Source organism: Aethina tumida, chromosome 4, assembly GCF_024364675.1.
Source record: "Aethina tumida isolate Nest 87 chromosome 4, icAetTumi1.1, whole genome shotgun sequence".
NCBI lineage: Eukaryota > Metazoa > Arthropoda > Insecta > Coleoptera > Nitidulidae > Aethina > Aethina tumida.
Genome location: NC_065438.1, coordinates 1,649,566 through 1,665,778, shown reverse-complemented (window position 1 = coordinate 1,665,778; position 16,213 = coordinate 1,649,566). Strand labels below are relative to the sequence as shown.

Genomic DNA, 16,213 nt, shown 5'->3' with positions numbered 1-16,213 from the left:
GAAGGTGCACATATTGTACTAATTAAAAAGCTAATTAGGTCGGGCCGGGCCCTCAAAAATATTTTTATATCATCATGCAACTAAAATATGGTTTTAATTAGTGTCGGGTAATTAGACGGGGCTTTACGTCTGGTTACATCTCAAACTTCCCCAAACAACAACAGTGGTCTATTGATTTATTTCGGCTTGCGAATTTAAACTAAAACGGCACGAAAGAATCGCTGCTTAATAAATAATTAAATAATTCGATCCAGGGGTAGGGGCGGTTTTGGTGACTCACCAAGGGGCCCGATGGAGTGTCCGTTTGTGGGATGCATGCGATTGTGGGGTCCGCCCGGACCCGGATGTCCGTGATAGTTGTTGTTGTCCGGTGATGGGGGATGCGGTGACGTCAGTTCCGGGCCGCCGTACGGGTGGTAGTGGGGATTCATTGAGGCTAGAGCACTGGCTGCCAGTTTGACGGATTGGTGGGGCGTCGCTCGAAAGCGAGACGCTCACTGATCACCAAAGAAACACTACGGAACGCGGACGGACGACGGGCCTTTTACTGGTGATACTGTCCCCTTGGTTTGGTGATTGGAACTACAGTGTTAGCTGGAAAAAATCAAAAAATAAATTGGTTACACACATCAAATTTAAATGGGAACATTAATTTAACTTTATCAAAACGTAATTCTTATCGATTGACTAATTTAATCACTTAATGATTAACATTTATAATTAATGGCTTTACTATTTGTTAATTACACTATGTTCTATTTGCTTAACACTTTACAATATGGGGATAGGATGTTAATTTAATTAAATACTTAAATTAATACGCATTGGTACTATTTCATGCCTAAATTTTTCCCTTCAAGTTTTTTTTTTATGTAACCCACAATTAAGTGGAGAGAGAATTGATTTTTAAATGGGTGCCCCATTTAGAATCCCAATCGGGGAAACTTATTAATTAGCGTAATTATCTAGATAGGGACATAGATAAAGGCGACTGCAAGAGTGTGAGAATAACAATTAGAGGCGATATATATTTGAGTCAGCCTTTAATATTTATAATGCTAATTTAAATCGTCGGTTTTTAATTAAAATCAGAAATCAGTTCTAAATTTGATCCTTAAATCTCTAATTATATTTAATATTTGGCTTTGAACAGAGAATTATCCCGTCTAATTAGATAGGTTTCAGAAGATATCTATAATTATTTCGGGTCATTAAAAAATAATTGGATGAAAAACACAAAATGTAGGATGTTGATTATCGACTGTCTTAAAAAAGACACCTGTCTAATATTAGGATGGAGCCCGTTTGGAACTCAATTTGTTTTTAATTATATTTTTAATAGAAATAATTAATCTAAATATTCTATCTAAACGACTTTTATTAAGTGAACATACAGTTTATTACATCAATAAATATTGACAGATCATCTTGTTTTTATGTCTTGATAATTTGTCTGAAGAACAATTAAGTTTTCTGATTGGGTCACTTATATATATATGGTAACCATTAAAAAATAAGATGATAATTAATGGGAAAATACATAAATATATCATCATTAATAAAATCGTGTCAGAAATGTTTGTAAAGTAGATTTAAAATTGCCAACCCCTTTTATTGCTGAACTATTTTAAATTACTTCTACAAACAAATAGAAAAAATCGATTTATAATGTACATAATGACCTTTCACTATTATTTTTAGTTACAGGAAAATATTTATTAAGTTATATGTCACCCTTAATCTTTAAAATATATAGTGAAGTCCATTTAACAATTTAACCCTTTTTTTATTATCAAATCTTATAAAAAATATTAAGATACCAAGTTTTGGACAGAATTAAAAATATTTCTATTAAAATTACTAATTTTTACTTACTTAAATTAGTTAAATCAAGCAATAAAATGTACAAAATATCCAAAATTATATGAATAATTAAAAAAAATATACAGTGTAGTCCATCCAACACTTCAACAGCCTTTATTTCTAATTTGATGGCAATAAATAATAGTTTAAAAGATAATTAAAAATTTAATACAAAAAAATAGTTTTTTATTCTCCAGATATAAGTTTAATACATTTGTCTAGGGCACATTCTGTGAAACAATTGAGTTCTACATTGTCAAATGTCAGGAAAGTATTAGATATCAAATTTGTGACAGAATTAAAAACATTTCTGATAAAATTACTATATTTTACTTAATTAAATTAGCTAAATCAAGTAATAAAATGTGTAAAATATCCAAAATTATACGAATAATTAAAATAAATATACAGTGTGGTCCATTAAACACCTCAACAACCTTTATTTCTAATTAGTTAAAAAGGTAATAAAGAACTTAATCCAAGAAATTTGTTTTTTATTCACCAGACATAAGTTTAATATATCATTTTTATGGCCAAAAAATGAAAATATTGAACCAAATGCATAATTATAATAAAATATAAATATTATAATATTTTATTTACAAGTGATGGTGGTTATTTTAAAAGAAGAAAGAAAGGATCATAAATCAGCAAGTATTTAATATTTTGGGGTCGAAAGAAGTATGTGATCCAAATTAGGAATTTATCTAACAAAGCCGATAACCACCCTTGTATCTCTGGGCAATTTTCAACCATCCCCAACCAGTACAGTAATGAAATCCCGTTTACAATGTAATTCGGTACAATTTATGATATTTAATAATCCAAGGTACACACACGTTATGAATCACATTGGAAATGTTTGGTTGAGACTTATTTTCATAGTTATTACATGTAATATAGCCATAAATCATTTCCCGAATATCCTCCACGGGGAAAATAAGATAATTTTATAGCGGCACCATTTAAATAAATCATTTGTGCGTTTAATGGTCTCACATTCTTTCAACCTATTGACGTACAGGAATACCCAACTATTTACTTCAATTTTAAGAACTGATAAATAATAAATTCGGTACGTGTCACTCGTTATTCACGCCCGTTGCGAGGGCGTAAGGCAATTCGCAATCGAATTACAAGATCCGTGGCCCGATTAAAAATTCTAACGAAAAATTATTGCAAGCTAATTTTTTTTTAATTCCTCGCAATTTCAGACGCGTAAATCAAGCACGTTTGGGCAAATAAAGAAAACAGGACGGAACGAAGGGTTTTCCCAGCAATTATCGAGACGAATTCCGTATTTCACACGTCTACATTATTATCAGTTATTTGTCGTTGTTCCGCTTAAAAAATGCATGAATTGATGCCTTTACGGTCTGAGTTTTAGTTTGGGGAGGATGTCCGTGAGTGATGCAGTATGAGAAAGTTATAAGCTGTTGATTTTAATCTAATAGTGAATTAATCTTCATTAAAAGTAAGTTAGGAACCATATAATGAACAATTAAAACGTTGCCTTCTTGATGTAACTTCGACGGAGATTTTCATTCAGGCAACAAATAAACTTGCTCCAAATTATCCGTCCTCCACTGTCTTGATAATGAACTGTGAGAAATAATTAATTTGTTTAAGATTCAACTTTTTAATTAATATTAATTAACAATTAAAAATATTTCATTAAAAGTTTTAATAATGCCTCGATCCCTCATTCGTTTACAAGTTCGGCGTAGCCACTAGGTTTTAATTACTTGCCGATGGATGGGGAATAAATATTTGATCCAGTGTTTAACAGTCAATCACTTTTTTAAAAAAAAAAAATACAGCAATTTTGGGCTTACTAATTTTCGGTTGGTGGATCATTAAACGTTTCCAAAATCAAAGTTTACTGTTTGGTAATAACTAATTTGACCCATGGCAAAGTTTTTTCTCCCATAGGCCGATGGCCGATGGTTTTAAAGGTCTAAAACAAATTTTACTACTAATTACTTACTTATAAATTATGCAAATTAACCAAAAAGTAAGTTTTTGTCTCATGTGTTTGAATAAATTTGTTGTTACTGTATTATTTGAAAGCTTTTTAAGCTTTTTCTAACTTATTTTTAATTCTGAAATGGAGGTCAAGACTGAGGTCGATCTTTTCTTCAGTTTCAAGAACCCAGATTTTTCTAGTGTATTAATTTAATCAAGTATCAATGTGTGTTAATGATGTATAGGCAAAGTTTACATCTATAAATACCTTAAATGGACTTTCTTGTTGAGGTTAAAAAGGTGAAATTTCAGGCAAAAATTCGACGAACCATCAACCATCAGAATCAGATGTTACCTAATTATACAAACATCGTTTGTTTAAAGTTAAACAACCGGCGAACCTTTTGGAAACTTATACCTCCTGGAAATGCCGCCTTTGTCTGCAGATTTTGGCGTCAACGTTATCTCGGGCAACGTCTGTGCGCAGTTTGTAGGTAAACCGAGTAACAGCTATTATTATGTCGGTAATGGGCCCAAATTACATACCTACGAGTTGTCTGGGTTTTGTGTACACCCTCGTTTCATAAAAAGGTACAGTTTTTCCCGACAGATAAACGATCGGGAATTAGATATCTCGACTCGGCCAGAAATGACACCTCCTTTATCGTTCGTTCCTTTTAATTTATCTAATTATAGAGAGAAAGAAACAAATCATTTAAGCCCGTACGTTAATTGGTTTAATGATACTTTTTCGGTTTCTATAACACCACGTCAATTAAATCTGTCTGGGGAGACAGGGGACGTTCTTTTGGTTAGTTGGTGCATGTTTAAAGCCGAATAAATTTTGCAGAATATTACTACTAGTATTTATAACACTCTGGAGTCGTGTCTTGCCCAGGCCAATTTATCTAAAAATAATTTTCCAACGCATTAACTAACCAACCGAAATATACGACATTTATTTTACTAAAACAAGTGCCAACCAGAATATAAATATATTTTATTGGATACCATTAGCATGTTTTATATTTGATAAATAACGTTTTGCTGTAATCCTTAATTGGCTGACAACTACAAAAATATTCAAATTTTCGACTAAACTAAATAAAGGGGCTTAAAATTTCACAATTACAACAAAAATCACACACAACAATTTTTTAGTACTAATAGTAATAATTTTTTAAAATTATTTTTCAAATAGTATATTATTTTTTATTGTTGTAATATTAGTAATTAATACATTAATTTCGAAAAATACATTGATTTACATTAAATTGTATCTAATCAAAATATTGAATTAATTATTTAATATATAATATATTTTTTATTTCACAGTATAAAAGAGTAAAAACAGGATCCATACTTTAATATTATAGATATACACAAATGTAAAAAATATAAATAATATTGTAAATTATACAATTTTTTGTCTTTCTAATTAAATTCTAACAAAAAATATTAAATTTCCAGGTAATTTAATAAAGAGAGATTTCACAGTTTTAACAAAATTCACCACAACTTTTTTAGTTTAAAAAAAAGTACTACACGTAATTATTATTGCTACTAAATATTTTTTATAACAATAATAAGAAAAAACTCTTTAACAAGATAAATTATAAGTGATAATAAATAAACTAACCAATTTCAATTTTTCCAAGTAAAAATAACTAAAAAAAAGTTTTATAATAATTGATGACTTGTTGTTGTTATTATAATATTAATAACAAAAAAAAATTATTGAATTATGATGAATAACAACAAATAACATATCAATAAATCATTTAATCAATTATAATCATCAAAATAATCAATATATTTTCAAAATCATTTTTAAAGTTGTATATAATTTATTTCTTGTTCCAAAATTAATGTTTAATCTCAAAAAATACTTTGATTTAAATTAAATGGTAATAAATTGTTGAATTAATTATTTGATATTACACAGTATAAAAAATAAAAAACAATTAGTTAATTCTTTAATTAATATCTAATATTAATATTATATATGTACACAAATATAAAAAAATATAAATAATATTGTGAATTATAAAAATAATAAAAAATTTCTAAATAATATATTTAAATTTTTTGTCAAATGATGTTACAAAAACATTAGAAATTGTAGCTAAAATATTTTATGTCAATGCCTTGATTCATCTGTTATCGTATGAATATTATTGATAATAATAATTTATTATTTTGTTTTTAAAACTATTTGTTTGTTGTAAACAAATAACAAAAGATAAATATTTATAGTTTCTTTATAACTGTGAGAAGAGTCATAATAAACAGAAATTTAATAAAACGAATACGTCCATTGTTAAAAGATAAAAGACAGTTTCTCCTGCTGAATGAAATTTAATAATAAAAAAAAACTAACGTTTGCGTACAATTTAAATTCAGTTGTGATTAAATAAAATAGCAGTCATTAAATTAATAATTTAAGCTTGTAGTTTTTTCATTTGCTAATAACAAAAGCCCATTAAATGTTTTTCATAAATCGATTTTAGAATGAGACAATTAAATTGAATGATGTTTGTTCTCTTGGCCGGGGAAAACTTATTAATTAACATAATGATCTAAATCTAAACAAGGACTGGCAGGAGTGTGGCAACAATAATCATAAATGGAATTAATTATTACAATTTTAAATTAAGCTGTTGTCCTGGGCCATAAAAAAATGTATCCAATTAAATGATGCAGTGAAATATCGTTATAAAAATCAGTGACAAAGCCTTTGAGGCACACACACACACACGTATATATATACAGTAGAGTTGTATGACCGAGTGGAGTCGAGAAGCCCGCCGTTTTCAGGTATAAAATATTTTAAACAAGAACAACTGCAGACGAAGGTATAAATGCAACCGAACTGGGGGTACATCTCTTGGATTCGGGTCCACTGAAGGAATTTAAAATATTCAGAATTAATATTCCACCGAAACGTAACGTCAGATGAAACGGATTCGGTATTATACAGAGCCAGCGGAATTATTTAAAACAAAAGTTTTAGCTGTTACGACCGATTGTGTGTTTGTATGTGTGGAAGGTTAGACTGATATTAAAAATAGATTAAAATATGAAGATATTTTTAGACCGACAACTTAATGAAATTGAGAATTTTGTTGCCGTAATTTGGTAAATATTTAATTAAAAGTTAATTTTTCGGTGTTAATATAAGGATCCAATTCCGCTTTTTATCGCTACAACGCGTTTTAAAAACCAATTTGCCCTCCCCCTTATACAGTAACATAATTACTGCTCCCTATTCGTAAAAAATCATTCTCCGCCGACGTGGCCCCGATAAAATAACAGCCCGAAATCACCCTAGATCCAGAATAATTTGTAACCTCCCCTCCGTATACTCCACTCACTCATACTGTAATCGTTGCTCACATATGGGACTTTTATTACGCACTTTCTTAAATCGTTATTATAATTTAATAAGCAATTTTTGTTTTGACATCGGCTCAAGGAGATAACGCCAATTTATTGGAAATTAGTCTTTATTGATTCGCCTAACTCACTGATAACTGATTATATAAATTATATTATTTCACAATTATATTCAGGGTCTTCCTAAATCGTTGATTTGAGCTGTATTACCAATATTTTCAGACTAAACTGACATTTGCAGGTTTCGAAAGTGTTTATTAAGAATAATTTTTTGACAAATATTAAATCTTAAAACTTTTTTATTCGGTAATTATTAAATATCTCGAAATTTATCAAAATTACAAATTATAACAAAACATTAAGTCTTATAAAAAATAAATAATAAAAATAAAAAACTTGTAAGTGGTTAAAATATAGTTTAAATTAATATTTTAATAGAAATATCTAAAATTTATATTAATAAAACAATATTTATTATTAATTTTTGTATACTTAATCATTTTTATTCATGAAGTATTAAAAAAATTATACTTTTAATATTTATCTTTACAATTTTTTGAACATTAATTGTAAATTAACAAATTTAATAATTATTAATACTTAATACTAATTCTCTCTTTTTGTTTCAATGAAGTCATTACCAAATTTATCAAAATTACAAATTATAACAAAACATTAAGTCTTATAAAAATAAATAATGAAAAGAAAAAACTTATAAGTGGTTAAAATATAGTTTAAATTAATATTTTAATTGAAATATCTTAAAATTATATTAATAAAATAATATTTATTATTAATTTTTGTATATTTAATCATTTTTATTCATAAATTGTTGAAAAAATTATATTTTTAATATGTATCTTTACAATTTCTTGTACTTTACTTGTAAATTAACAAATATAATAGTTATTAAAACTTATTTCAAATACGTAGCAAAAAGTCTATACGTGCATCATATTAAAACAAAATGAGCCACGGCCACTTAAGCCACTCTAATCCAAAATAAATCAATTCGAGACACACCGTACAATAAATTTAACTCGTTTTAAAGAAGTAAATAAATCCTTTTGCTGCCCCCCCATTCCATCAACGTAATCTAATAGGGTTTCCGTACATATTGTGACCGGGTACAATTTATGCCTGTTTATTTAATACTCCCATATGCTTCGAAATGCCCGGGATATTTATATTTTAATCAAATGCATTCTATTACTTGGCCGCACCCTTATTTACCACCGTCGGACAATTACTCGAAATTAGCGCCATACTTCGCACATATTGGTCAGTGCTTTTCTACCCCTATTATACGTTTTAAGGGTTTGTTTATAATTGATTTTTATATTAGTAAGAAATGAACGTTTTCATTTATCACAGCCGATAAATTGTCGATTTCTCTTATTAATTCTGTCAAATACTCAAGTGGAAACATCATCCTATTATTATTAATTAATATTGGAAATTCTATGGTATCGCTTAGCATATACATTACGTGGCCATTATATAAAATACACAGTGGTAGTTTATTCGATTTTGTGGTCTGTGTCTGCCACTTGAAGTTGTATTGATTAGTTCTCTAATTTAACTATTAATTAATTTAATTATAGAACTCATTATGGGCCAGAAAAAGTCGATAACCAAAATAAGGCCTTCCATCAAATTTATAGAATTTATGTGACGAACATTTAATACCCTCGCACCTTGAAACAATGGTAACCTCATATCCGTCGATGGTACACAGGAATAAAAATAATTGCTTCTTAAATAATTAATTTTTAAAAAACTTAATTATGCAAATAAGTTTGAAATGTTAATTAATGTTGATTATTAGAAAATTAGTTACGGACATATAAATTATTTATATTATTATGCTTATTACTGCGGAAAGAGGTGTTAAATATGTTTATTTTAGTAACAGACAGAGCGTTGTGTTCACTACTTCATATTTTCAATTACCGGCCATTTTATGACGTGTCATGCATTTAAGATACACTCAAGACTTTTATTATTCACTCATACACGAGAACTACTTATGCCTCATTTATATGTTGTATTCATGAACCAAAATTTAATGAGTTTGTGCACCACAGCCCACCATAAGTTTTTCCTCGAAGTTGTGTCTAGTCGACGTCCCCAGAAGTCAAACAACTAACGTTTTGTTGGCTGTATCTTAATAAATGCAACAATAGCAGATAGCAGGTTCAATAATCCAAAATAATATGCAATTTAAACAAATATTTGCCGGGTCAACGCATCGTGGATGCCTCCAATATCTTAACGAATGCAAAAGTGTGGCGATAATGAAAAAAATATTAACACCTAAAGGTTAAGGACTGAAGTGCAAACTTTTAATGGGTTTACTTTTAAGCCTTGCCATAAACCGTCTCGGCAAAGGTACAATTACCTGCTCAAAGAATTACATGTGGGCACAATCCGAAATACCGACCGATGGAAGCCCTTGCAGAGGTAATAAATAGTATAAAAAGGCCCAGGTGTATGGGTGAATTGTTCCAATATTAAACAAAGGATGACGAATATAATAGAGATTTCTCAAACCGCATCGCCATTGGCCGGCGTGCGAGATGAAGAAGGAAGAAAGAAAAAAACAGGAACTCATTGACTTCCCAGACTGGTTTCACATTAACACACGACGATTGAGTTAGAATAATTAAAACTGAATGTGTGTTAACTCGTACTTATAAATGCAAAGGAAATAAGCTGTTATGGGGTATTGGGGTGAGGCAAAGTCTCTCTATTGGAAACGGAAAATTGACATTTCAAATTTACTAATAAATCTGGCAATAAAATAAAATAATTTTATTGGCGACGCAAATTTTCGTTTATTAAAGAATGTAATTTACAGTATTTAAAACGGTTTTAATGGTTTTCCTCTTAAATTGTAATAAGTTTACTTATTTAATAGTTTTTTGATTTTACATATTCATTTATTTGAAAATATTTTAACTATTGGGGTTTTCACAGCAATTTTCCTGTTAATAAAAGTTTTATGTAATGTTAATTGGTTTGACTGATTTATAGTTAATTCTTAACATCCTATTTGCGGTTGCAACAACATTTTTTTAATTTTACACCGTTTTTATGATGTCAACTACATTATTGTTAATTTGTTGGTAGTTTTTAGCATACAAATATTTTCGTTTTATCGTCCACTAGAATGTTCGTAAAATTTTGATTTTGTTGGCATTTTAACCACAACCGAAATTACTTTAAGATCATAAATAATCAAGATCTTTTGACCAGTTTCACTTAACTGGTTAATAGAGACGGAATGGGCGAATAGAAAACTGTTTTTGTTAAAATGTTTATTGCAGACTGTTTACTTAATCTGTGTACCATACAAGAATCGTTCTCGGAATTTGCACAAAAGACGGCTCTGTTCATTGTTGTGCCGCCACTCAATGTTGCCAGCCTGTCAACAAATGTAATCAAGTTGCACCCTTGTTATATTTCCAAAATTCAATAATTTTGAATTTCTTAAAATGTTTACACACTTTTCAAGCAATTTTATTATATTAAATATTACAGTTTTAAGTGGAATTTGGTATTTTAATAAAAGTACTTGATGATTCCGGTTGATTATTGTGCAAAAATTAACAAATTTTTAAAAAATAAAGAAAAAGTTTGTTAAACGTTGGGCGCCAATTTAATTTATTAATCAATTGGCGCCCAACGTAATATTATTTTAGTGTTTAAATGTAAATTATGTTAGAATTATCGATTTTTTAAGAAATAAATATAAAAGGCACAAAATTTATTTTTTAAACATTTGTGTTAGATTTAACAAACTTTTAGTAAATGTAGTCAGAAGTTGGACGCCAAATTAATTTAAGAAATCGAATGGCGCCCAACGGAATATAAATTTATTCATATTTTATTAAAATTATTAATTTAATATTATTTTTAATTGATAATTTACCACTAGACGAATGGTATCAATGTACCAGAGTGTACCAGTTGTTGATTTGAAAAAGTTAAATAGAATTATGTTGTATATAATACATATATTTTTCTTTACACTTTAATTATGTTTCATTAAAACCTTAATAATACAATTGTAGTTTAGTGAATAAAATTCGTATTAGAAACTAAGAAAATAAAAGTATTTGCCACGATTAACATTAATAAAAGAAAAATATACTTTTTTAATTTCTAATATTAAATGTAAATATGTACCTGATTTTAAAAACACATATTAAAAGTAAAGGACTAAATATTTAATGTTTCTTGAGTTTGTAAGATTTTAATATCCACTTTGTGCTTTATTTAAAAATAAGTTTCAAAACCAAAGCTTGAAAATAAATAGTTCTATTATGTTAAATAATAAAACTCGTGGATTTATGTTTTATTTATAATTTTTCAACTTTAAATATAACATTATACCTTAATTTGTTAAGGTGTTAACATAAAATTTCAGTCTGGGCACATTCGAAACTTCCTAAAGTAGTACGAAATGATCTTTTTTTATGCTTCTTATCAATATTTTTATCTAAAAATTATCACTTAGCAACACATAACAGACAACAAAACGTAAATAATCATGATAAAATATTACAAAGCATGTGTTCGTCCAGTTTTGTTTACCGCCAATTCTGAGTGAGTAAATTGTAAAGAACATGTGGCATTTTCGCAACGATTAAAAGTACCATAAAAATATCAATAAAACTTTGTAACATTCAGACTTTCTGTGGAATAATACTTGGGTATTTTCATCTTTAGTATTCAGAAAGTTGGACACATAATTACTATAATTAATTGCTAACTTACATACGATTATAGAGAAAGTACTTACAGCAGGACATCTGAGTAATCCATTTCAAAAGCCGCAAACAAAAAATAACAATAAACCAAAGAGGTGGTCCGATCACTGAATCACAACAAAAAATAAATAAAATAATCAAGTGTAAATTAATGAAAAAACCGTGGAATAATAAATAATCACAGCACCAAAAAGCAATGAGTGAATGTGTACGCACTGGCCGACCGTTCACACAGCTGAAACGAACCGCGGAAACGCACTTTTCGTCTGACTGGGGTCTCCTGCACGTGAGTTACGGGGTTTCAGAGCGCAGTGAAACCGGGCGACATTCCCCTGACAAAACCTGGATGCGGACTGGTCGCGTTCAGTGAAACTCGCAACTGCGAACCCGTTTCTCGGCCGAGTCGAATGGTCGGGCTCGGCTGTTGGCTGGCTTTGCTGTACTGTGTGTGTGTGTGCGTCCGACGCCGGGCTCTGAATGATATTGAAAAGCAATTTGAGAATGGTAGAAGTGAGTCTACAAGCGAACCAACACGGGGGATGGCACCCTATTAGGGTGCCTGGGGTGGGGGGAACACAATGAACCTTGGGCACTGCGATGCTATGGGGACGCACCATCGCATCGTCTGCGTATTGCTGTTTTATTTTGATTAATTAGCCCGGTATTGTTGCCGAATGGAAGAGTGTCGGGTTGGTGTAATTGGAATCAGTATTGGTGGAAAATTCGCAATTATCTAAACGTTTAGCCTCGCTTCGATCAAATGTCTTTCTTCCCTTTAGTCACTGGTGAAGTGTTCCGTTGTCTGTGGGGGGTGATTTAATTACATGTTGCCAAATCTACTTTGATAATATTTATTAAATAATAAATTATCTTTTAATATTTTTGATCGATTGAAATGCACTTTCTTAATAATACTTACTTTTAATCTACCAAAACAATTTAAACTTTAATGTATAATCAAAATGTAGAGTCGATTCCGGTTGATTATTGTATAAAAGTGAACAAACTTAAAAAAAATAAAGAAACGTTGGGCGCCAAATTAATTTAATTGGCGCCCAACATAATGTTTTTCTAATAATAAGTGTCTATTGGATTTAACGATTTTTTAAGAAACAAATATTGAATGTATAAGAAATAATTTAATTTTAAAATATTTGTGTTAGATTTAATAAACTTTTAATAAATATAGACAAAAGTTGGGCGCCAAATTAATTTAATTGGCGCCCAACGTAATATCTTTTGTTTGTAATAAGTGTATATTATATTGGAATTAACGATTTTTTAAGAAACAAATATGAAATCCCATATATTGAATTTATAAGAAATGATTTGATTTTAAAATATTTGTGTTATATTTAATAAATAAAGTAAAAAGTTTGACAAAACGTTGGGCGCCAAATTAATTTAATGAATTGAATGGCGTCCAACGAAATATATTTCAACAAATTGTAAGTGTATATTATGTTAGAATAAACCATTTTTTAAAGAACAAATATAAAATCAATGAAAACCTACCTAGTTACTAGGCTAAAATGCAGAATCAAACCAACAAAATAATACTTGTTTGGAAATTATTATTATATATTAAAATTGTAATTAAATTAATATTATTTAAAATATTCTTTTAATAATAAATATATAAATAGAAGGATGGCACATTACATTATATTAAATTTAATAATATAAGTAATTTTTAAATCAGTGTCCTACTTTAAATCTAAACGTTAATCACCCACACAAACATACACAATATACATTGGGCACTAGGTTCCATGAATAATGAACAGGAATACAGTGGGGCCCAACAGAATATTTTTGTTTCGTTTTATTCCATTAAATATGGTTTAAAAAATATATAAACATTTGAATGTTTAAAAAAGTTATTATTACATGTTTTCAAAAATTAGTGAAGTGTTTAAATAATGTAATCAATATTTGATTACAAATAAAAACACACTTGAACATAGAGATAAGTACGTGTATCACTAGGTTATCATAATTTATAAGTACATACAATATTATTGTTCATCCTTTGTTTTATAATATATAAATCACATAAATTTTACTTTAAATAAATAACTGGCTAACTTTTCATTTCAAAAACTTATGTACATAAGTACGTCTTTATGGTCATGAGAATTGTGATGGGGTGTACGGGGGTTAACACTTGTAAACGTAATTGGCAACATCAATTCATATTAAGGGCAGATGTTTCCATTCAGATGCATTTATGGTATTATTGGTAGGAGGTGGATTATTGTCATCATAGATTGTAGTAACACTCTATGGAAGGCAACACTTAATTGGAAACCATAAATTGTTGAAACTACAATTAGAAACATTGAATATACGTATGAAGTAACAAACAAAACCTTTCACACGATAATACATTTGGTCTTTGTTAAATTTGATATCTTATAACTGTAAGCAAAGGTAATAATATTAAATGACTATGACAAAGTAATAAATAACATAAAACTGTACACAACCTTGGCAAAAGTGATGATAATGACGAATGGCTTGCGTATTGATTAATTAAACCCGCATTGTTCAGCTGTTACAATTAACTATTTACTTATACATAATTTATAATGGCAAAAATAATGTTTGTTTTTACCCTTCAGTCTCCTTTTACCACCAACCTTGTGAGTAAAAAATCAGATACACACAGAGAAGACCACGTCCGGAGATCAAGTGGTTCTATTTAATTAAAAAAGGAATTATCCTCCCTTCTCATAAAATAACTTGTTAAGGGGAGTTTCCGAATTAAATCATTGCAATGTTAAGATAAATTGCCTTAGATATATAAATGTAAGTTATGGTTATCTAAGTAGATAAAAAGAAAAATCCCCTCTATCGATTTCAGCATCTTTAATTATTCTTGCCATTAATTCACGGGCGTAACAATAATTCCTAATTAAGCTCTGGTATTAATTTTTTGAAGTAATGTAATTAAAATTTTTAAACAACGCATGGTTTTGAAGTTTGTTGTCGGTATTCGACGTATTTCATAATATTGATCGATGGCTAATATTATATTACATTGTGATCTACCTAATTTGTGTAAATTAAAATTCCATTTATAATTATTAATCAAACGTTAACAAGCAGTAAATTATAAGACATAGCTGAGATTATTATATTCACATCTACACACACAACTGGCTATTAACAATAATTTTTAATCACAAGCAAAAGCGTTAGTTACAACTAATTACTCGGGGTAATAATAACATATTTTACCACAAATTAATTACACAGACCACGAAATTATAATGTGTATAACTAGCATTATTTATAGCCGTATTAAAATAATGTAGTGCAGTCGAAGAATGCATTTTACAATAAATTAGTAGGGGAAAAATGCCGTAAAACCGATGATTTATGGGTGTAACAATTTATATAACTGTATCACGGGGTTCGTTTTACATAGCTTCAAGGTTAACGTTTTATTTTGTAAATGATTTATTGACATGAAACTAATCGTATTAGTTTCTAGCTTACAACAATCACACCATTTTTGAACTTTTTACCATTTTTCTTTATGTTTAATGGCACGAAAATCACAAAGCAACTTTTTATTATAATGTTATTTGTTTTAAAATGTTTGTTCTGTTGTAGAATTATATTTTATTTTATATTGTGTATTTATGTGAGACAAAAAAATTTGTTTAATTAAATAAATTTGAGGTGCATGCACATTTTTATTTGTTTTATTTTAGTGCAATTTTGTACATCAAGTATCAAATATTTTATTTGTTATTCTGTATTTGTGAACAACAACTAAAAATTTAATTAATTTAATTAAATAACTTTTTAATTTTAACCTATCACTGTATCATTTTAAGTTTATATTAATTAAATATGTGTACACATTTTTGTTAATTAATATTACTGTTTATTTATTAAATAAATAACTTTTTACAATTATTACAAGTCATTTTCACAACGAATTCCATCAATTTTAAGCACAATCAACATAAGGAACGCCCTCATTGGTGTTTGGAATACTTTTTACAGTTCCAACATACAAAGTGCACTTTGTACATGGTCAATTTATCATCTTCAACAAAAGAAAGCCAATTTACTTACAGAGAATTAATAAACGGGGCTTTTTTTGCAGCAATAAATAATAATTAATAAAAACGAGTGTGAATAATAATATTGTAAACGCGTTTTTTTCTTGTTGGATGCGAACGTCGTTGCTGCAAAAT

At 28.7% G+C, this 16,213-nt stretch overlaps 1 protein-coding gene across 2 annotated transcripts in view; it reads right to left on the bottom strand.

Moving 5' to 3' along the window:
* LOC109596354 (LIM domain only protein 3) overlaps positions 1–16,213 on the bottom strand; it is a 110,191-nt gene that overhangs the window by 20,237 nt on the left and 73,741 nt on the right. Inside the window, exons 1-2 of one of the 2 annotated variants that reach the window (XM_049966448.1) lie at positions 12,032–12,452; positions 281–594 (exon numbers count right to left, since the gene is read on the bottom strand). In XM_049966448.1, the coding sequence (XP_049822405.1) occupies positions 281–431 (151 nt within the window). In that variant the 5' untranslated portion in view covers positions 432–594; positions 12,032–12,452. Of the gene's footprint in view, positions 1–280; positions 595–12,031; positions 12,453–16,213 lie in introns of those variants that run through there. The other variant, XM_049966449.1, reaches the window with a different exon arrangement.